Source organism: Ambystoma mexicanum, chromosome 6q, assembly GCF_040938575.1.
Source record: "Ambystoma mexicanum isolate Mex_15411 chromosome 6q, UKY_AmexF1_1, whole genome shotgun sequence".
NCBI lineage: Eukaryota > Metazoa > Chordata > Amphibia > Caudata > Ambystomatidae > Ambystoma > Ambystoma mexicanum.
Window position 1 is genome coordinate 987,438,375 of NC_090937.1, and position 24,146 is coordinate 987,462,520.

The 24,146-nt window shown below is 46.6% G+C and overlaps 1 protein-coding gene across 1 annotated transcript in view; it reads right to left on the minus strand.

Annotated features, from left to right (window-relative positions):
* Positions 1-262: 262 nt before the first annotated feature.
* The window catches only part of CFAP97 (cilia and flagella associated protein 97), a 390,032-nt gene continuing 366,148 nt past the window's right edge, over positions 263-24,146 (minus strand). The window contains exon 6 of the mRNA XM_069631508.1: positions 263-481. Within this exon, the coding sequence (XP_069487609.1) occupies positions 363-481 (119 nt within the window). The 3' untranslated portion in view covers positions 263-362. The remainder of the gene's footprint in view (positions 482-24,146) is intronic.

The following is a 24,146-nucleotide window of genomic DNA, read 5'->3' on the forward strand; positions in this document are numbered from 1 at the left end:
GAAGCAACCTCATCATCTAATGCATTCTTTGCATGCAGTTGAAAACTGATGTCTAGTCTCACAACTACAGTGAAAGCACGACGTGAGGATAGGTTTCTTTTTTCCTTTTGAATCAAAAGCCTTCTAAAACCATAAGGACAAAAAGCAGGGGAGCAATGAGATACACCACAATAGAAGACATATACATTTAAAAGTTATTTGAATTATATTACATATATTTAAATATAAATACAAGATTGAACAAAAATAAATGGAGTGTTGGTCTCTTTGAATCCCATTTTTTTTCCAAGTTAGCCCAGAAAAAAAATAGAGTACTTTATTCGGCAGACATTAGTACAAAATCGATGAGTGAAGTCAAGAGTTTATAGCCATGCTGCTCGAACATTGGTGGATTTAGTGGGGCGCAGTAACGCGGAACTGGACGTACTGGATGCAGATCTTTCAGACCTTTGGGTGACAGCACTAGAAGACCTTGAACAGCCTATAAAAAATAAAATATTATAAATGTTGAGCATTTTTCATCAATGATTAACAAGCTTTTAGATTAACTTTTTGTAATCCAATATTTAAGATAGCTCATCATTTAGTTGAACCCTGTAGCACACCAATAAATTCAGACATGTTGCAGAAGTTTAAATAAAGCAAGCAGAGGCAAAGCTGGCTCCGAATATAGAGGGGTAGAACATTTTAATAAAGTGCCATTATTTATTTTTTGTGTTTGCATTTATAGTACAAAAATTAATTTACACAGATTAATATTGTGAGCAGACATTAAAAAGAGAAAGAAGAAACTAATCCAATTAAAAGTGCACTACATTAGTCTCATCACAATAAAAATGAAGAAAAAAACCAACATAATTGATGCATATACTTCTCTGAAATGATTCTAACATTCCACCACCTTATTCAAATCAGACAACATTTTCATCACAAATTTAACCATTGCTAATTTAAGAGCGAGTTGAGAACTTGTCATTAACCTGTTCCACAAGTTATAAGATAGTACCTGAGCAGTGGAATGTCTACAGGGACCTAGGCTCAGAATATTATGATAAAAAGTATTGGGCAGTCCACCACGAAAGTATATAAAGTCCCCAAAGGTTCGACCCCACATAATCAACACCTTCAGAGTTCTCCAAGTATGCATAGTTTAGGCCTGATAACCTCCAGTGTTGGCAAACAATTTAATCTAAGGGAATAGTTTCTTACCTGTAACTCCATTTCTCCAGCATTGGTATCTTTCATGGATTCACATGCTTAGAATATTCCCCTTCGACAGACTGGGAACCCTCGGTACACTTATAAAGCCGTTTCCCATAGGAAACTTCTGACACTTTTGTGTCCTATCTACGTCATTTTTGGGGCCGCCCACGCATGCCCCACTAGGACGTAGCGGTATAAATGCCCCGCCTCCGCGGCTCCCTTCAGATTTCGACCCCTCCAAAGCAGAATGGGGTGAAAACCTAGTTATACAAGTAGATTGCATTCCGGGGAGGCCGGCGGGGCATGTGAATCCATGAAAGATACCAATGCTGGAGAAATGGAGTTACAGGTAAGAAACTATTCCCTTCTCCAGCATTGGATCTTTCATGGATTCACATGCTTAGAATAGAATATACAGCAGTGATCCTGAAAAGGGGAGGTGTGAATGCAATCCAGCACCCTCCTAAGCATACGTATACCGAACCATGCTTACGTAAAACTGCCAACTTATAAATACGCAAAAGTACATGCACATATCCATATATCTATCTATATCCATCTATATAGATATATATCTATATATATACACACACACACACACACACACACACACCTATATACGTCCATATATACATATGCTAAAATAAGTACAGACCCTTCCTGAAAAGGGCTTACCTTATTGAAACAGATGGCGTAAAACTGCTCTTCCCATTTGTATCTCGTCCGCATGCTACCGTTCGAGGCAGTAATGGCGGGTAAACGTGTGAGGCACTGACCAATGCCGCCGCCTGGCAAATGTCTGCCAGCGGGATTCCTACCAACAATGCCGTCGAAGACGAAGTTGCCCTCGTGGAATGAGCTCTCAAACGCCCTTGTAGCTGTTTTCCCACTTTGGAATGACAGAAGGCAATCGTCGACGAGACCCATCGGGCCAGTCCCTGCTTGAAATTGCTTTTCCTCTCGCCGATGGACCATATGCAATGAAGAGTTGCTGCATAGATCTAAGTTGTTGAGTCCGATGAAGGTAATATTTTAGAGCTCTCTTCACGTCCAAGGTATGGTGGACTTTTTCCGCAGCCGATGAGGGGGTCGCGAAAAAGGTAGGCAGGACAATGGACGAGTGTTTATGATCAGCCATAGGAACTTTTGGAATGAAACGAGGATTAGTTGACAGAACCACTTTGTCCTTAAAGAACCTTAGGTACGGCGGGTCTACGACCAATGCTTGCAATTCTGAGAGCCACCTAGCTGATGTTATAGCTATTAGAAAAGCCAATTTCCATGACAAGAACTTCATCGACGATGTGGCCATTGGTTCAAAGGGTGCTTTCATTAACCCTGCTAGTACCACATTAAGACTCCACGTTGGTGGAAAACGTATAACCGGCGGGAATGTTCGGAACAGACCCCTCATGAAGTGTTTCACCAGCCTGTCACTAAACAAGGGAGACGACTGCCTCCTCTTCGTGAACCTAGAGATGGCCGCCAGGTGTACCTTTATTGATGAAAAAGATAAACCGCTCTTCGCCAGGTGTAGCAGATACGGTAGAAGTTGCTCCGTAGTTACCCTTAGAGGTTGCACTCCCGGCTGTACTTGACACCACGTACAGAACCTTTTGCACTTAGACGCGTACGACTTGTTGGTGGAAGGGGCCCGTGCTGCTTGCAGGATTCTCCGACAATCTGACGAAATGCTCAAGGCACCAAATTCCGAAAGAGTCAGGAGCCAAGCTGTGAGATTGAGACTGTCTGGATTGTGATGCCACACTGTTCCTTCGTCCCGGGACAGGAGATTGGGAACCTTCGGGAACGTTATCGGTTGATCTACTGACAGGTGAAGCAGGTCAGAAAACCACGGCTGCCTCGGCCAACACGGTGCCACTAGGATGACCCAGCACCTGTACCTGTGTATCCACTGCAGAGTTCTTCTTATAAGAGGGAACGGAGGGAAGGCATAGAGGAACTTGTCCGTCCACGGGAAGGAGAACGCTTCCCCCAGAGAAACTTCCTGTGGCCATCTGCTGGCATACATATCGCACTTCTTGTTCCCCTTCGTTGCGAAGAGATCCAGCGGAGGCCGTCCCCATTTCTCGAAGACCTTCGACAACTGAACGCTGTCTATCTCCCATTCGTGTATTTGGTAAATTTTTCTGCTGAGTGAGTCCACTTGCTCGTTCCTTACTCCCGGGAGATGAAGAGCTACGATGGATATATCGTGTTTCAGAGCCCAATGCCACACCTTCTGAGCCTCGGTGGAAAGGGTTCTGGACCGCGTGCCCCCTTGCTTTCTTAAGTAAAACATCGCCGTCGTGTTGTCTGTCAATATTCTCACTATGGACCCTCTGATGTGCGGCAGGAAAGACTTCAAGGCCCAGCGCACTGCTCTCAGTTCCAGAACGTTGATGTGCAGGTGTGACTCCCTCCGGGACCAACGACCTTGCGTTTGTAGAGTGCCCATGTGTGCTCCCCAGCCTGTCAGGGATGCGTCCGTCACTATGGTTAGCCGAAACTCCTGCCCCTGTAGGGGTACCCCCCCTGGATAGATTCTGAAAGCTCTGCCACCACTGAAGAGCTAGTAGGAGCTTGTTGTCGTCGACAGTCAGCTTGTCCGACCAGAGCCCTTGGGCCTACATCCACCGGTCCGCCAGAAACACTTGAACCGGCATCATGAACAGGCGGCAGTTGCCCACTAGAGGAATGCAGGACGCCTTAGCACCCAGAATCGACACATATTTTCTCACTGATAGTCTGGTAATGATTCTCAGCCGACCTGCCAATCGATTGAGTTTGGTGATTCTGTCGAGGGATGGCTTCACTAACCCTGACTGGGTCTCGAATTGCACGCCCAGGAACACCAAGCTTCTCGACGGCGTCAACAAAGATTTCTCGAAGTTTACCGCAAACCCCAGCCGTTGTAAGAGTTGCATGGTGGCCTGCAAACTTGTGTGAATCGACATAGGGGAGGACCCCCTCACCAACCAGTCATCGAGATACGGATACACATGATGACCTTGCCTTCTCAGCCAGGCTGCCACCAGGGCCAAACATTTCGTGACTGTTCTTGGAGAGGATTTCAGCCCAAAAGGAAGTACTGTGAACTGGTAGTGAGTCCGCCCTACCACAAACCTTAGGAACGTTCTGTGTCGCCGACACATTGGTATGTGGAAGTACGCGTCCTGCAGGTCCAGAGACGCCAGAAAGTCCCCTTCCTGAACTGACCGGATCACTTCCTGGAGCGTGAGCATTTTGAATTTTAGGCTTTTCAACGTCTTGATGAGATCGCGCAGGTCTAGAATGGGATGCCATTTTCTGTTTGGTTTTTTCACCACAAAGTATCGGGAATAAACCCCTTGACCCTTCTGCGATGACAGAACCAATTCTATAGCACATTTTTGTAGCATAAGTGCCACTTCCTGCTGCAACACGCTCAGATGGGGTTGAGCTACAAACGCCGGTGGAATGTGCTGAGGGTTGCTTTTGAATTGCAGGGAATGTCCGTATCTTACTGTGTCCAACACGCACTGATCCTTTGTTATTTGCTCCCATTCGTCGATGTAGCATGATAATCTGCCACCCAGAACGTTCCGATGCCCATCATTGCATGTCCTTGGTCTGCTCATCTCTCGTCGACGAGTAACCTGTTCTCTTCCTGGGGGTCTGGTAGCCCTGGCGTCGTTTTGCCACTTGAGAAGCCCGTCTATATCCCTGGGAGGGGTACGCCAGCCTACTGAAGGATCTGTCTCTCGATGCCGAGAATCTGGAGTTTCCCGATGCTCCCCTAAAGGGGCGAAAAGACCTGAAACTTCAACCACTCTGGAGGGCACCCAAGGAACGCCCTTCAGGGCCTCGTCCACCTTCTTGCCGAACAGAAGGTCTCCCTCAAAGGGCATATCCAGCACCTTGTATTGCACCTCTGGTCTAAAGTTGGTGCATTTCAGCCATGCTTGCCTTTGGAGAACCACGCCGTTATTCACCTGTTTAAACCCCGATTCTGCGAGGTCCACTGCGATGTTTATGGCATGATTGGAGGCCTCTTCACCTTCCCTGACAAGTAACATCGCTGCCTAAGGATGTTCTTCCAGAAGATGTTCCAGCGTAGGTGCCAGTCAGTGCCACATCTCTCCGTCGTATCTGGCTACTATAGCCAGAGAGTTGCCCGCTTTCACTGTGGTTGCTCCTACCGACAGCACTTTTTTTCCAAAGGCATCCTGTCTTCTGGCTTCACTTTCCGGGGGTTCGTGCACTTGTGCTGGGCCCTCGCCTTTCTCGCCGCCGCTGACACCACCGAGTCAGGGGTTAGTTGGGAGGACAGACACTTGGGGGTAGCTTCTGGGGCCTTAAATTCTTTCTCTAGGTGACCTTTTATTGCCGGTTCTGAGAAAGGGTGACGCATGGTTGTAACCCCTCCTGCAACACATGATCCAGGATGGGTACCGAGAACACCGACCTTCTTCTCTTTCCCATGTGATCGAAAAGAAAGCAGTCCTTTTTCTCCTCTTCCTGGGCCAACCCGAATTCTGTACACGCTTTGGCCATCATGGCGTGAAATGACCCAATGTCGTCCGGGGGAGACGGCTGAGCCGGGCTTCTTGGGGTTTCTAATTCCACCTCAGACTCCCAGGTTGGATCCCTGGTGGGGGAAAGTGAGACATCCGATAAGGTTCTCCTGTCTGAGTCCAAATCTATCCGTTCTCCCTCCTCGTGGCGTGCAGCAGAAAGGTCTTTACCTGCTGGCACTGCCGTGGGGGTTGACGGAGGTGGCCGACGAGACGGGCCCGGTTCGTCGATGGCCGACCTGGCCGGAGTTGCTTGAGGTAGCCTCTCGTCCAGTGTCTTCAGCAAAGTTTGTAACGTGGATAAAACCTCCAGCGACAAGAGAGACTGCGGATTGAGAAGAGGGGTAAACCCCGGAATGCTGGCTCCCCCGGAGAGAGGCCTGGTAATTCCTCGTAACCCAAGGTCTGCAAGGCCAGCTACTCTCACATCCTCATCTCCCGAGGACACCGACAAGGCCGCCTCTTGCTGCAGTAGGGTCTCTGGCAAAACCGGGTCGAATACTTGTGGTCGCCAGGCCTCTTGCGGAATCTGTCGACAAGGCTAAAGCTGGCCCCGTCGCCGTCACCGTCTGCGGCTCAAGAATAGTTGAGACCAATTGTGTCAGTGGCAGAGAAGGGGTCGACGACTGCCCTACCGTCGACGCCGTCCTGCCTTTTCTAAACTTGACCTACGCTTCTCCGCTTCTCGACTCGAGGTCGATCTATGGACTTTTCCTTTCTGTCTTTCTTCGTCGAAGATAAGGATGACTATTCGACAAGGACTCTTTAGAATGGCTTCTCGATGATTCCTTCTCCGCCGGTCGTGATTTATTCACCGGGGGTTCCGACGATGTCGAGTGCCGCGGGGCCCCTGAAGATTTTGACGCTGAGGCCACGCTGCGCGTGGAGCCTACCTCCTAAGGCGGGTATGCCCCCGCTCCATCGTTGCAATCCATATGCCCGTCCCCCTCATACACCGTCAACCCACATGTAGCGCACGGGCAGAACAGCGCTTTTCCTGACATCAGGACAAAACTCCAACAGTACAACCTAGACAAAATAGTAGACTACACAAGGTGCTCTCATTACTTTGGAGACGGTTGAAATCTGAAGGGAGCCGCAGGGCGGGGCATTTATAGCGCTACGTCCTAGTGGGGCATGCGTGGGCGGCCCCAAAAACGACTAGATAGGACACAAAAGTGTCGGAAGTTTTCCTATGGGAAACGGCTTTATAAGTGTATCAAGGGTTCCCAGTCTATCGACGGGGAATATTCCAAGCATGTGAATCCATGAAAAAGATCCAATGCTGGAGAAATTTAAGAAACAAATCACAATAGACTTGAGATGGAAAGTTTCTGAAATATGTTCATAGTTCTTTCGAGAGGAAAAAGATGTTTCTCTTTGTATAAATGTAATCTACCCAGGTCTTGAAAGCCCATCATCCTATCCCAAAGTTTTATTTTGGTTTTCGTCACGTGGTTGGAGTCAAGACAGCCAAGATCTACCACTGTGATAAATGCTTTGCATCACTTCTTAAATTTCCTCAAAAAGGGGTTGACGCTTTCATTAGAAGTTCTTTTAAGTAGGAACCAATACTCAATGCATCTGTCTTCAATAACTTATTTGATAAGGATAAGCATCTCAATGTACTGTGCCCACCAAGACAGCAGTCCCAGTTCTAATCTAATACTACTAATTGGGACCAATGTCGGAATAGCCAGTACCTGCTTTAAAATACTCCCTTCCAATAAGTCAAATAATTTCCTGTTTTTAAAGTTTGCCAATTCGCTGCCATACAACACAATTGCAGTCACTTTTAACCTATAGATTTCAATTACAGGAATCAGTGAGTACGCAGATAATTTACTCCTTACTGACTTAATCAATGAGATACATGAACAGGCCTTTTCTTCCATCCTTATTTTATATCTTTTGAATTGCCTCTTTGCTGACACTACAAATCCCAAGGGGCAAAACGACTCAACATTTGTTATTACCTCATTATTAAGATTCCACACATAACTCTTAGTGTTTCTACAGGTGGTACAAGTCATGACATATGATTTTACCAGGTGGATAGTTAATTAACACTGAAATAGGACGCAACTCCCAGTAAGAGGAGCTGCAATCCCGCCAGAGAGTAGTCCATCAATACAAGGTCATCTGCATAGGCAATACAGTTCACGTTCAAGCCAGACCATCTAGGGGAGTAACCTTACCAGGACTTCCTTTCTTCCCACAAATCTGCAATATAAAGATAAAACAGAGTTTGGGCAAGAATGCAGCACTGGCTAACTCTTTTCTCCAAAGGAATACTCCTTTAAAGCTCTCCTATGGTGTTTAGTCTGACTTTCGATGCATTGCCAGGATACAAAATCGATCATGCGCCGTAGGCCCAAATCAATCCCCCAACTTGTTAATTTCCACCATAGCTGTGTTATATTTACATGATCAAAAGCAGAAGATAAGTCTATTGCTTCCACGTACAATGTACAAAGAGCAGGGAGGGGCAAGCTTCCTAGCCCATGCACCGGCTCGCTGGACCTCACCCCGACCTCCTGACCCCTATTTGCGAGACGGCTCTTCCTACGACGCCTTCAGGAAACATCTTAAAACCTATCCCTTCAACTGACATTCTCTCTTCCCTCCAGAACCCCTCCCCTTTTTCTTCTTCTGTAACCAGCGCCTAGATGCCCCTGGGCTATGAGCGCTTCTTCTAAACGTACAACATAAATAAATGTTCTTACAAAGTTACCACCTATGTCAGAGATACATGCTGACAGTGCCAAACCACTCAAAACAGTTCCGACCCCTTTCCTGAAACCAGTTTGTAGCAGATTAAATCTATATTTGTTCTTGATATGATATATGGCATTTGTAACGCGCCTATACACAAGTGTTTCAAGGCGCGACGAGGCAGGGGGGAGGGGAACAAGGGGAGAAAGACAACGATCCTACTAGGCCAGGTGTCATTCAGATCGCGCAAGTGCAAGGGTAGAGGGGACTGGGAAAAGGTCAAGGGGAAGGGGAGAGGGGAAAGTGCAGTACATGGTTAGTAGAGTACAAGATAAATAATAGGGCCAGCTGGTGGCAAGTGCAAGGAAAGTGCAGTACATGGTTAGTAGAATACAAGATAAATAATAGGGCCAGCTGGTGGCAAGTGCAAGTTAAGTGCCGGGAGAAAGGGGCTGTAGGATACAGAGACAGTCCCGTAGTGCAGGTAGGCAGTGCAGGGAAGAGTGGCTGGGCCAAGGACCGAGATCGGTGAGTGGCCCATTTGCAGATTCAGTGAAGGTTCAGTGATTTTAGCAGGGGAGAGAGGGAGAGAAAGCGGAGGCAAAGAGGAAGGTTTTGAGGTGCTTCCGGAACCGGAGATGGTTCTCCTCAAGTTTCAGAGAGGCAGCAAGGCTGTTCCAGAGGGAGGCCCCTGCTGCGGAGAGAGATCTACCCCCAGCTAGTTGCTTGGAGAAGCAGCTGACCCTGAGGTAGTTGGAGGTGGATGAGCGAAAAGCTCGAGAAGGAAGATATTTAGGAAGAGAGAGTTGAAGGTATTTTGGCCCAAGGCCCCAGAAGGCCTTGTGGATAATGCAGAGGGTTTTGAACTTAATCCTCGCAGCCACTGGGAGCCAGTGTAGTGATTTCAGTCCTGGAGAGATACGGTCCCTGGGCTTGAGGCCAAGGACAAGTCTCACGGTCCTGTTCTGGATGAGTTGCAAAGGGCGGAGAGTAGAGGCAGGAAGATTTAGATAGAGGCTGTTACAGTAGTCCAGCTTCGAGAACCAGGACTCTGGAGACAGTGAGCTTCTGGGGGAAGGAGAGGAAAGGAAGGATACCTCTGAGGAGGTGCAGCTGATAGTGTGACTTCTTAGAGACGTCAGATATGTGAGGAGAGAAAGAGTGTGGCGTCGAAGATGACCCCAAGGTTTTTTGCCTTGCAGGTAGGAGCAGGAAGAGGGCCAAGGGTGGTCAGTCGGAGAGCTGCAGGGAAGGAGGGAGTGGGTGTGCCGATAAGTAGAATCTCAGTCTTACTGGCGTTAAGGCAGAGGTCGTTGGCGGCACACCATTCCTGGATAGCAGAAAGACAGTCAGAGATGAGGGAAGGGGAAGAGGAGGCCGAGGGTAGCCTGAAAATGAGCTGGGTATCATCCGCATAGCACTGAAAGTTGGGACAGAGAGAGACGATGCGGTGAGCAAGAAGTGCCAGATACTGGTTGAATAGCCAGGGGGAGAGGTTAGATCCCTGGGGGACACCACAGGTAGAGAAAAAGATGTCAGAGAGGAAGGAACCCAGGTGGACCTGGGAGGGTCGATTTGAGAGGAAGGAGGTCAGCCACGCCAGAGCCTGACCAGTGATACCCAGGTTATCACGGACACGGTTGAGCAGGATGGTGTGGTTGACAGTGTCAAAGGCAGAAGAGAGGTCGAGCAAAATGAGAACACAAGGGGTGTTAGAGTCAAGGTTTGAGAACAGGTCCTCACGGATGTTCAGGAGAGCAGTTTCCGTGCTTCTGGCAGCTATGAGACCAGACTGATGGTCATGAAGACTACCAACAGATTAGCCCATGCCGTGAGCTCCCTTAATACCAGGTGTAAAGAACTCATGGTGACAACAGTAAAGACAGACGCAAGTGATCACAGTTCAAGGGTGTTTATTGAATTATAAATGCCGGGTGGAAAAACACCTAAACTAAACCTAAATCTAAGATGGGATCAAGCGTCGACCATGAAATGAAAAATAAGGCAGTCCTAGTGGCGTTGTGTCAAAATAAAAGGGCCTATAATAACAACAACCTATTGCCGATTCCTTACAACTAATTATAAAAAGAGTGTGGGATGGGGTTTCATTAAAGAAAAGAAGTGTTCCAAATAATAAGTCAGGATGTGATTGCCAGGGGTCTACCCTTCGTTTTCCCACGTTTTTAGCACGCGACAAGGTGGGACTTTGGAGCACACACAAGCTCGAGCCTTTCCAGCACGTGCTACCAGTTCCGTAACAGCTATCAGGTTCTTCGATGGTTAAGTCTCTTTTCAATAAAAGTCTCTCGCCTTCGAGGTCTGATGCTCTCAACAACCAAACACAAAAGTTCTGTTGTACAAACACTTTAGGCGATGGCTTCACCGCTGGATCTCCCTCGGCCGGGCTCCGATCCTAAAAAACAAGTGGGGACACTTCGCTTTGTTTTACAATGTTTCTCGCTTTCACAAATTTCAAGGTCCATTTTAACAGGTTTTCGACCTTTGCCCCTGGTTGTCGGTATCCCTCTGCCGAATTCACTCTTGACGACTTTTACCAATAATTCCTCACGGGACTTTCAGACTCCGTACCTTTTCATTAGCATCCCTCGCCCGGGTTCACACTTGCTAATTTCCACGATTCATGTGTTAATTTTCAACATGCAGGATTCACTTCCCTTAGCTTTCACAGTTCTTTGTCGGTCAAAGGCTTTCGACGGAACAGAGGATTTTACAAGACCCCGGTATGACCACTTTGACCTTTCTTCGCCTCTTCTCAAGGGCTTCTGTTTACAGTAGTTTCTATCTTCGGGTAATCTACTAGAGTTTCCTGCTTGAGCATCCACGTGGTGCCGTACTCCTCTGTTGCTGGTTTTCCCCACTTCTTTTATCAATGTATCATTAAACCTTTCAAAGTTCAAATTAGCCGTTGGCTACTTTTCATTCAAAACAGTTCGGTTTTTATCGATTCTCCCCACGACTCACCGGCTGTGATGACCGCGTGCCTTTCTTTATCCTTGGAGTCAGGGTTGGTACCACTGAGATCAGTGTCCTTCGCCATCTTGATTATCAGCGGAGGAGGGTGAGTACCATAGACATCTTCTGCAACACACGCTGGTTATTGTTCGCTGCGTTATATTTTCTGCGCGGGTTTCAAGGGCCTTGGTTGGACAGGGCAAGGTCGCTTTTCACTTTGTCACCCTCTCTCTCTGGGCCGTCTTTCCCCTCCTTTTGAACTGCCGTGCTGAGTTAGCTCTCACCTCATGCTGTCTGCCCTGCTCGTCCTGTCCTCTCTTGCTCCACCTTTTATCCCTGTTGGGAAAGGAAAGGGCCGTCAGATGTGTATGTGATTTTGGTCAAGTGCCTGACTTTTGCCTGACCCTTAGGTTGGGACATGTCAGGTGAACAGTTCTAGAATTATATACAGATTACATACAGATCATATACAGATTCAAAATCACCTTGAAACAAATAACCTCCTTGGCCTCAGACAATCGGGCTTCAGACCAAGACATGGGACAGAAAAAGCCCTCTTGGACCTGAAAATCCAAATGGATGAGGCAAGGGATGATGGAAAGCCGGCTTTACTCCTCCTATTGGACTTATCGGCAGCATTTGATCTAGTCGACCATAACATCCTAACCAACCATCTAGCCACAGCTGCCTCATTCTCTAGACTAGCTGCAGCATGGGTCAACTCCTTCCTGGTGGACAGATCCATGAGGATCTCCTCCCCTATCGCCTCAGCCATTCCTTCACCTATCACATGCGGAGTCCCTCAAGGATCTTGCATATCACCTACCCTCAATAACATATACACAAAGCTAATGTTTGACCATCTAGATGATCTAGGCGTATCATACATGAATTACGCAGATGATACGCAGATACTCATCACTCTATCAGGTAACTACCAATTTGACATCACTCTTCTCAATGAAATCTACAGCAAAATACAGGGATGGATGGCCAACCACGGCCTCTGTCTCAGCGATGACAAAACCGAGATCCTCCTCATCGAATCTAATCTAAGACTCAGCCAATTAGGCCATAATTACTCTTCTTTCACTATTGATGGTAACCTCATCAAAGTAGACAAGGTAGCAAAAACCTTAGGTTTCTACCTAGACTCTGCTGTAAACCTCCAAAGACAAATCAATGCCACTGCTTCATCAACAGCATACACATCTAAACTGATAAATGCCTGTCGACCATTTCTGAACTCCAACAGCTGTCTCACCCTTGCCAGAGCCCTCATAATGACCAAACTGGACTATTGAAATACTCTTTACTTGGGCACTAGTCAAAAGAATCTGCACAAGCTACAAGTATTGCAAAACAATGCTCTCAGGGCTGCACTCAACATCCCTCGATCTAGCCACATTACACAAACCAGACAAAACGCCAGCTGGCTCCCGATCCAACACAGGATCCCTTTCAGAACACTCATGATCACCCACAAATGCCTCAATAACTCAGCTCCCAAGTACCTGATGAACACATTTTCTAGGAAAGAGTCCATCAGGCCTACCAGATCTACTTATTCCCATTGCCTAAACATTCCAACCTTCAAATTAAAAAAAGCAGGGGGATCCAGTTTCCCGGTGCTAGCAGCCAAGACTTGGAACAAACTTCCACTTGCACTAAGAATCGACCCTGTATGCCTCTCTTTTGGAAACAAAACAAAATGCTGGTTATTCTCACAATCCAACTAAATAATCACTATGTTCCATTGTGATTTCCAGACCTTAGCTACCCACTTAACCATGCCCAGAGCCTTGGTAGGTCTCACTCCTAGGCCATCTACAGCCAGCTGTATTCCTATTCAAGCTCTAATTATGAACCTGTCCTGACTGTACATTTTTTAAATTCTCTAATACCGTGTATATATTCGTAAATGCTAATTATCTTTTATCTTCTAATGTATAACTCAATGTGCTCTGTATTAAATTGCTGTCCATAACTATGTAACATGTACCTCAAGAGAAGCGCCCAGATAACTTTGGGGTTGGTGCGCTATATAAGCAAATAAAACAAAAACAATTAGGCTGTTGTCTTTGGTGCTGTACGAAGGTGTTTGAGTCGGAAAGGGGGGGAGTTAGAGTGTTCGAATATCCTACATGCTATAGAGAGGAAGATGTGTTCTATGGCATGATAGTTCTCTTGCTAGGGGTTTGGGTAAGTTTGGAAGGGTGAGATTTGTAGGGTGTGTGGAACAAACAGGAATGACCAGGATTTTTATCAGAAAATAAACGGGAGGGTTTGTGGGAACAATAGTCTTTGGTGCGAGTAGGTTGGGAATGCAGGAAATGATAATCAGAGGGACGGGATTGGAAGGGTTTTGTCAAGGTAGATTGGGTGTTCTGGAAAGAATAATCCAGGGGCAGTGAAAAAGAAGGACTGGCAGTAATCAGGTTTGAAACAGGAATTCTGGGGAATGTGGTAAGTACAACAGGGTGTCTAATGGATTCACCAGATGCGGAGGGGAGGGTGGATTCAAGAAAAGGGGATTCATTGGGTGGAAGGGAGGTCGAGTTGATACAGTCCACAAACACCTTTTGTTCCTCGTCTTCCTGGTCCCTTTCTCTGGGATAGTACCTGGTCTCACCTGGGGCATTCCCCGGAGCATAATCCTGGGCTCCCCTACCCAGGTAATCCTCCCTCGCTCGCTCGTCCACCCCCAGGGTTGGAATCTAAGCACGCCGGCCCTTGCCTGGCCACCCGAATAAGGGATTCATGAGATCTACTTGGGAGAATACCCTGAGGTTTGACACAGGGCTGCAAACATTTTTGAGGCAGGGTCGATCAATGAAATTGGTCGTTTACTTGATGGATCCTCTCTCCTGTCTTTTTTAAATATTGGCACCAAAATCGCTTGTGTCCAAGATATAGGACAATGACCTCCAATGGTTATGTGTGAGAACAATTTATACCAAATATCAGACCAGAGCACAGGATTATTCTTAAAAATTCCATTGGCCACACCATTGGGACTGCAAGCTCTTGAGTTATTCCGCTTTCCAATTACTGTATCAATGTCAGAACCATCAAAAGTGTAGGCCAAATTAGATAGCTTATTACTCTTGAAGGTGGACCCGCCCATGTGATCGATACTGGCACAAAACGTATTGGTGAAATACCCTGCCAAAATCTCCTCTGAAACACAGCAAGATTGTACATAAGGTTGGGCGTCACTTTTATTGTTTAGAGTCCACCGATTTGAGCGTGAGTCTTTCCTGACAATCTTATCTATTTCCGCCTGATTCTTGCCAATGTATGTTTGAATTCTATAATGCTTGATCCAATTTTGGTATTTTTGTTTCAAGATCTTTTTTGCCTCACCTCCGCCACCCCCACCCCCACCCCAAGCCATTTCAGTGCATTTAGTCAACTTTTTGATGGCTCTCCGAAGTTTGCACTTTTTTATTTCTTTGTCAAACCGATTTCTGGGGGTGTCGAGTGAAAACCTGCTGAGACCAGTTGGAGTCGTCATTACGAGGTCTACCCAATTTAGATAGTAGAGCTTGGAACTCTGCAGGAGAGGAATAACTTTCTCTTCTTCAGTAAGATTATTCCACCAATTCTTAAAACCATGATTTACCTTTTCATAGTTGCTGTCAAGTTTAGCAACCCTATTTCTGGTCCCCATTACAACCAACTTCTTCGGTCCCAAAAGCTCACTCACAGCTCCACTCTTATGAAGAGTTAATTTCAACATCACATGATCACTCAGACAGGTTCTTTCCATTTCAAAATGTTTGACTTCCTCACACCCTATATTCTCTGCTATAACGCAAGTGTTGGCTGAACCTTTCTGACTGCCTCCACCACCTACTCTTTGCACTGTATATGTGCCACTCCTGACTACCTCTCCTTTGAACCTTCTCTTTAAGACCCTGCTCCCTGTGTGCCTCATAGTAATTACATCTCTTGTGTTCACAGCCCTGCCTCTTGCATCCACTTGTGCTGCTGCATTGTGCTCCTGTTTTTAAAGTAAATCAAATCTAGGTGGTGTGCTCTCACACCCTGCATCCATTTGTGCTGCTTTGCATTGTGGTCCTGGTTTTTTAAATAAAAAAATAAATCAATCAAATCTAGATGGTGGGCTCTCACATCCTGCATCCACTTGTGCTGCTTTGCATTGGATTGGATTGTCTTCATTTTTTATGAACCTCCGATTCCTGCACCCCACCTACTGCTCTACGCTGTGTTGTGCCCTCCTTAACTACTAGTCCGCCTGTGAGTTGGGCCAGGACTGGGCAGTGCAACACCCCCCTTTCCTATAATAATAATAATTTATTTCTTATATAGCGCTACACACTCATAGGTCTCAGAGCGCTCAAATAACAGAAGACATTCTCCATCTTTCTCTTCCCTTCTCGCACCAGTCTTCTGCCACTGAAATGGCACTTTCAATCTCTTCAATCTTCTCTAACTGCTACACTATCACCTATCCTTCCTCTCACAAAAATCCTTCCTTCCTTCCTTCCTCTCCCCCACCACTCTTTCTGTCCCTCCACCTCTGACTGAAGTACCATGCCCTTGTACTCCACCTCAGAAAATCTTCAAAAGGCAGAGATCGTCTCCACCTGGCGACCCTCAACGCCCACTCTGCCAACAAACACTCTGTTGACATCTTCCACCTTCTTGACAACACTGACCATGACATTCTCACACTCACTGAGACTTAGTTCAATGCCAGCTCAGTCACTGTTTTTGACTCCCTCCTACCCGCCAGCTTGAAGATAATTTCCAAGCCTTGATCTCACTGTACTGGCAGTGGGGATGCCTTACTCTTCCCTGAGTGGGTGCCTTCTTCCATCTTACCCACTCGTCGTCTGAGAGCCTGGTATGTAAAGTGGTTATTTCTCCCTCCTCCACCCTGACCATTCCTACTATTTACTGACTTCCAGGCATTACCCTCCCTGTTCCTCTCCGAATGGGCTAATTTCTGTTCCTCTTTACTCTCAACCACTTCCAACCTGTTGCTCCTGAGTGACAAACATCCAATTATACTCCCCTGGCACAGCATTCACTCACTTCATTGATCTCTGCACCTCTCTATCCCTCTCCATTCTCCTTTCTGGTCCAACCCACTCTGCTGGACACACTCTGGACGCCCTCATACACTCCGACCTCCCTCTCTCATTTTCCCTGGTCGCCCCTCTCTCCTGGTCTGACCACCCTCTTCTCTCCTCTCACCTGGACACATATGGCCCTCTGACCGCATCTCCAAAAGCCCTGCCAACCTCGTTCACGAACATCCGCCCAATGAAACTAATGTCAGCTGCTGCCTTCACTTCCAACTTTATCCCTGCTTGCCCTCCCAACTCAGACTCTACTACTGACACCTTTCCATCACCAACACCCTTTGAATTCCTGCCCGAGTCATGAGGATCCGATTTAAGCCTGCCTCTAAGCGTAACACTTGATACGACTCCGAACTCGCAGACCTGAAACGAAACTGCAGAGCTGCAGAATGGAAGTGGCAAACCGCAGGCTCACCCTATGACAAACTGGCCTGCCGCCTACTCCAAAGGCAATACAGACTCTCTATCCATGCCAAGAAAAGGACCCACATTCAGGCACAGGTATCTGGGGCAGCCAACATCACAGGAGGATACTGCGGAAGGGTTGGCAAGTTCTCTGCAGATCAAAGGTTCAGACCTTTGATCTGCAGAGAACTTGCCAACCCTTCCGCAGTATCCTCCTCACCTATTCCTTAGCAGGCCCTCTGCAACACACTCACCACTCCATCACCAAAACTCAGGAACTCCTGAACAGCCTGGTCATTCACTCTCCCAACCCATCCCTCACTGCCTGGCCTCCCTTGGCCACTCAACCTCCTCCTTCCTCCTTTTCCTCCTTTGCCCTGGTCTCTCCGGAAGAAGTAACCAGAGTTCATCAAGAACCATCAAGGACATTTCCTCTCTCACCCCTGCACTCGCTGATCTCTGTAACCACTCCTTTGCTAAAGATTAATTTCCCTCCTCCCTCTAGCACTCCCTTGTGTTCCTCCCTCCTCAAAATAAACATCAGCAGACCCTTCCTGTCCAGCCAACTATCACCCCAGCTCCATCACATCCTTCCTGGGGAAACTGCTGGAGAAGTTAGCCTTGTCCAAACTTAACTCTCACACTGAACCTGAAGGTCTCCACGACCATCAATCTGGATTCCGAGCATCCGGAGGCACGGAAACTGCTCTTACGAACACCCATGAAGATCTGCTTGCATCCCTGGATTCCAACTCCGCTGCTGTCGTCAACCTTCTCAATCTCTCCTCTGCATTTGACACAGTCAACCACTTCATCCTCATATAAAGGCTCCATGACACCCTTGGTATTTCGGAGCGGGTACTGGACTGCCTAACCTCCTTTCTAACTGACCGCTCCTCCCAAGTCATCCTGGGCACCTGTTCCTCTCCTACTTCCTTCCCCACCTGTGGCGTCTCCCAGGGATCTATTCTCTTGCCTTGGCTCTTTAACATCGACCTTACACAGCTTGCACGCCTCATCTCCTCCTTCTCTCCCAACTTCATGTTATGCTGACGACACACAACTCTTCACGTTTCCTGCTGACATCCTTGAACTTTCCATCACCCCAACTGCTTTTCTGCCATTGAGGCCTGGTGCACTTCCAATGATCTCTGCCTCAATGCCAGCAAAACAGAGATCCTTCCTATTGCGACCCCTGCACCTGACTTCTTCCCTTCACTATGGCCTTCCTCCATGGGTTCTCCCCCCTCCTCCCTTTTCGGAAGCCAGAAACCTCTGCGTCATCTTCAACTCCTCTCATTCTTTCCTCACTGCAAACAGGACATTGCCAATAAGTACCACTTTCAGCTCTTCCTTCTCCAAGGAACTCTACCCTTTCTCACCTTCCCCCAGAGGCTCAATGTTACCCAGGCCCTGGTTCTCTCTAGGCTTGACTATTGCAATAGCCTCCTCATGAATCTACCTTTGTCCATTATGCAACCCCTCCAGCTAATCCAGAATAGGGCAGCAAGACTGATCCTTAGCCTCAAGCCCAGTGACCGCATCTGTCCTGCCTTACAAGGTCTTCACTGGCTCCCGGTTGCTTCACGGATAAAATTCAAATCCCTCTATCATCGACAAGGCTGCCTGGTGCCGGGGACCTCTATCAGCACCTCTTTATAACTAAATATTCTGCCTCTAGACCGCCGCGCTCCACTGGCACCAACTCCTTGTGTGTAAAGCGTTTCGATAAACAGAGGGAAGGTGGTCGATCGCTTTCCCAGCCCGCTCCCTTCTTTGGAACAGCCTCCCCCTCCCTCTTTTTCTTGAACAGGACTTTCTTACATTCTGGAAGATCCTCAAGACTTTCCTCTTTTCCTCTTCCTTCCTTCCCTCTCTCTCCTCTGCTAATGTCACAGTCGCTTGATTGGTGTTCAGGGCCCTTATGCATCCTCAGGGCACTGACCTCCCACACGAATTACAACAGCTTCTGTCTATCCTCAGCACTTGCCTTGGCTCACCCCCCATCCTCAGCTGGCACTTACCTTTCATTGCACTTCAACTGCTCTCCATGAGCACCCCCAGCACCTATCCCATTCCCTTTCCCTTCTGCACGTGCACGTTCTGAACACTCAGGGCATAGTAGGTTCGGCTTGCCCTCCCCACTGTATTGATATGTATATTTGTATTGTAATGTGTCTCATCCCTTGTTCCCTCCCTGTTGCCGTGTGGGCGCTTTGAAACAGTATTTACTTCCTGAAGAAGCGCCTAACAAGCGAACCATGAATACATTAAATAAATAAATGTGATCGATGGTCAACAGGGATATCAAACTAAACCAAGTCAATTCCTCCTTCAATCTTCTATTGAACAAGTAAGTTGGCATAAATCCCCCCCCCACCCCCATCTAGAATGGAACTACAACCATAACCTCCCATGGTTACCTATCTCTCTCTCTTCTGAGGTCTTTACAGTTTTACAAACAAGTTCTTCATGAGAAAAGTCCATAACTAAACATCTTCAATTAAAATAGCCCCCTTAAGATTACAGGGCTGTCATTTTTATCCCCTTGCCAATCAATCAGCGCATTTTCAATGTCATTCAACACTTACCTATCTCAGAAAGAGATGAGTTGAAGTAGATGTTAAGTCATAAAATGCTGGATTGTTTACCCTCACTCAAATCCGTTACCATTGTGGCATGCAAAGCATCTTAAGGACACTTCAGGTTTATAAGAGAGTAGTGTTTTTTACATTTTTACTGCTGTTAGAATCCCTCCCATGGGTCTTGTCTTAAACCTTTCTTAGTGATCTTATTTTCCACCATAAAACAAATCAATGACTGGAAGCTCTCTTAGCCAGGTTTCTTGTAGGAAATTAATATTAAATATATCAAAAACCATTTTTACTTCAGTATTCAGAAATGAATATCCACAAGAGTACCAACTTGAGATTTTACATTGACTCTTTCTTAAATCTAGGCCTAAATCTTGATGTTGTCGGGAGTGCGGAAGCAAGCCATCTCCAACTCGATGATTCCGAATCGCAAATGACTTGACTCCGCTCAGCAGATTCAAAGTAACACCTTACTGTAATATCTCGATTGCACCTTATTTGTTCAAAGTGAGCTTGCTGGAAGTAGTAGCTCTCAAAATGTTTTAGTAGAATATCCTCTTGTCGATCACTCACAAGCTTCTCAATTAGCTTTGAATGAACTGCACTTTTTTGCACACATGCATAATCAAATAGGTGGACAAATTTGATATCTGACAAAGAAATGTAACAGAATTCTGGAACTGTAGATAATAGTACCAATATTTTTGCTCTATTCAGGGGGTGTCCGGATCTTCCTCAAACACCAATTCCAAGATTATTGGTACAATCGTTCCCTCTTGTCTTCTGACGTAGGGGTCGTCATCCGTGTTTTTTTAGGTCCACACAAACCCTCTTTTTGGTAAGCTCTTGCCCACTCTTTAACACAGCTCTTCATTGTGTATATTAGAATCAGCCATCCTTAAGTTCTTCACATTATCCAATGAAGCAAGTTTTAGTGCAACATGGCTTTGCTCTGCTTCCCCTATAGATTGCCTTGTCAAGTCCACATCAAGAATCTTTACTCTAGTGGGTATTTACTATACTTTCCTTGTCAGTTTCTTTGCGTTCTTCCGTTTTATGTTACTGGTGTGGTTCAAGGCTCCCAAGGTCATGACCGTTAATTTTGAAAGAGTCAAGTGTTGCCTTTAACCCCCCCAGAAAGATGTGTTACTTCATTCTGACTATCTATGGTAATTACATTCCCGGGGCATACACAACATCCCAGTCCATGTTGTTTTCCGTCTTTGGTTGCATCCAGAATTTTCTTTTAAAACTTCTGAGACCCCTCTATTGGTAGGCTTAGGACCACCTTTGATGTTCTTTGGTTTCTTATTCATGGAGAGAACCACAGTTTTCTTTTTACCCACTATATTATCTTTAACTGAAGGGAAAGACGACATCTCTCGATCACCCATTATTGCACCTTCTTTCTTTCTTTCATGGGGATTCAGTAGACCCTGAATGCCAGTTCGATCCGATGCTTCGATATCATCAGACCTTTTCCCCACTTGTGAATGAATCTGTGCTTCGAGTGAAAGAGAATGTCTAATTTTGTTCAAAATAGAGGAATTTGCTCTTTCTTCATAGGCAACTGGGTCATATAATCTAATAAACGATTGGAGCACAACGTTCAAAGCGGCCAGGGTGCTCATTTATGATTCCGAAACATCTCAGCAGATTGTATCTGCCGTAGTTGGATTTTCATTTAAAGAGTGATCGTCCAGATTAGTCGCCTCAGGGATTACATCTGTAATCTGTGTGTTAAATAAACCTGGAGACATACTCTGCCTTTCTAGAGGGCCCTCAACTGCTTGGATTTCATTCTCCAGCCTGATTCAGGCATTCAGTAAGGAGGCACTTACTTGTTCCACCTGACTAAGGACTGTTCCAGAAATGTCAGTCTATTACATTTAGCCTCTGCCCTCCCTTTATCGAGTCCAGGATCGATGAGCACGACTAAACAACCTGGCTATATATTTTCATTTGCAGTTGCGGAAAAAATGTAATTGCTATGTCCACCTAGCACGTAAGGGCATCAACCTTAACCCCCCCAAGTTATCCGTGCTGTCCTTCAGTGATAGGAGGGTATGCTTCAGAGCAGCTACATCAATCTGGAAAGGACACAGGGACACAGCCGACGGAGGCACTGGTTGATCTGATTTGGCATATTGGTCCAGCTTTGCTTGCTTTTTCTGGTTACCCATACTAGGTACAGCGACCTATGGATTGTTGGGAACTCTTCTCCTACCGTCCGAGCGCCCGCACCTCATTTCATGATCACCAGTAGTGCACGGCCCAGGGAGCAGTGAATCAGCTTGTGTTAGATCCGGCACCTCCAGATCCACCTACAGCCAATCGGGACACCACCCCACAATAACTGCAGCAGTGACCAATAATCCTTTAAGTTAAAGTCTTGAGCACATTAGCCATATTTATAGGTTACCTCTCCAATGTGGGCCCGATTGAGCGGTGACAAGAGGCTTTTTTCTAAAAAGCACCACACAGTATAGAGATATGTGCTTAGCTTATTGTGGCACTGAGCTGCAGAGGCCGCCCCCCCTCCCCTGTTCCTGGGTGAGGAGCCGTCACCTCACACCCCACCAACCAGCTCACCCCAGGCCATTCCATCTGGGCCCACTTATCCCCCAATGAAGCACATAGGTCCCCACAAGTCCATTCCTCAAACCTCCAAGGGGGGCAGGATCTCTGCTGAAGCAGCTAGGCCGTTCCTGCAGTGACCCAGGCTCCTCCTCAATTACAGCAGGGGTTTTGCAGAGAAACATGCCGCCTCCACAGCTTCCCAGCCGGCTTGCGACTTTCTGACGTGCAGTGAAAGCCTGGTAAGGCTCCGGAGAGGGGTGCACACCCCTACGGTCTCCACGAGTACCTCCAGTGGCTGCCCCCCACGCGTGGTATGGTCGGATGACTGATTTGTGCAATTGGGTGTGGGCAGCCACTCCTTTGCAGGGAAGCTTTGTTCCCCAACGCTGCAGATCGCTGCAGATGATAATCGTGAGGAAAGGAGTCACCTCTCAAACCCGCCTCATCACAGCGCCCCAGGCCTCCAGACAAGTCTCGCCCCACCAGGGATTACTACCTCACCCCAGCCGCCTCAGCAATCTCTAGCACGGTGGAAAGTGTAGGGGAGGCATGGTATCACAAGTATGACACTGACACAATGGATATAATTTGTAAAACCTTTATTGAAGCTGTTGGGGCTGAAGAAACTCCTACTGTGTCTTATAACTAAGATAGGAGTAGTCTCGACCATCAAACGATAAACAATACAGTCCTAGTGGAGTTTGTCATAACCAAAATATCCTATGCTAACAAAACCTAATGCCTGTTCTATCTCTTGTAAAAAAAGGTGTATGAAGGAGAAATGTATGCAAAGGAAAAATCAGTGTTCAAAAGAATAAATGTGGTTGAACCAGCTCTCCTCCCCACATTAGACCTCACGGAGTAAGGCTGTCCCTCTAGGCAGGATGACACACTGGTTCAGTTTTCGACACAATGCGCATTTCCAAAACGAGGATCAAGGCCCGCTTGGCCTTCCACGTTAAAGTCTCTTTTCCAGACTTCCAAATAATGTTTCAATAAAAATTTCACATAGGCCCCCCTCTGTCGGGCTCAGACCCTTCATAACAAAGTTCACGTAGGTGCCCCTCTGTCGGGCTCAGACCACTTTCGGAAGAAGACTTTCGAATGTGCATGCCTTTTGTTAGGCAGAATCCTGTGCAGTTCCCTTAGGGAGCACTACAGAAGATTAAGACTACAGGTATGAGCAATAAATCCCCTTTGGTATGAGTCTGTACCACAAAGATTTAGTTGGTAGCTGTGGCTAAGCAGTCAGACTTATCTCAAGAGGGAGATGAGCAGTATTCAGGGTTTACACAATAGGGTTGCAGTACTATAATACAAGGAAACCCTGACCAAAGCTTTGTATTAAAAAGAATATATATATTTATTTTACACACTTCTAGTTCAACACATTAATCACCGTTAATAAAGCAAGTTAAAATCAGTCAAGAAAAGTATACATAACTCCCTAGTTAAATTGTAGACAAGTTTGGGCAAGAGTGAAAACTGAGCAAAACGGCACAGTGAAAACCAAACACAAATGCAACTCTAGCAATTTCTCACAAGGGAGGGAAAGGACAAGTTATACAGGAATATCTTCTTAGGCACCTTAGCAACACTTCCCAATAAGTTTGTGAACAAGTTTAGGCAAGGCAGTACTTTAGCATAGAGAATACTTAAATGAAAACCGAGCAAAATGGCACTTCACAAGTTTTAAAAGTGGGAAGGAAAAGGTGGTTATAAGAAGTAGGTGCACCAACACAGTTCTAGTTGAGAAGCAATCGAGAGAAGGCAGTTCTAACAAATTTAGCCAGAGTCAATAGGCCTGTGCCAGAGTCAGTGGTACAGGACAAAGAGCTTAGGAGCAAAATGTTCTTGTAGCTGCAGTCAAGTCTATGGTTAATGATTTCGAAAAGGTGGATGCAGGAGGCGAAAGACAATGTTAGACGATAGGGGCAGCCAACCCAACAGGTAGGTAAAAGATTTAAAACATCTTTAGCGCTACCACAAGAAAAGGGAGGCCTGGC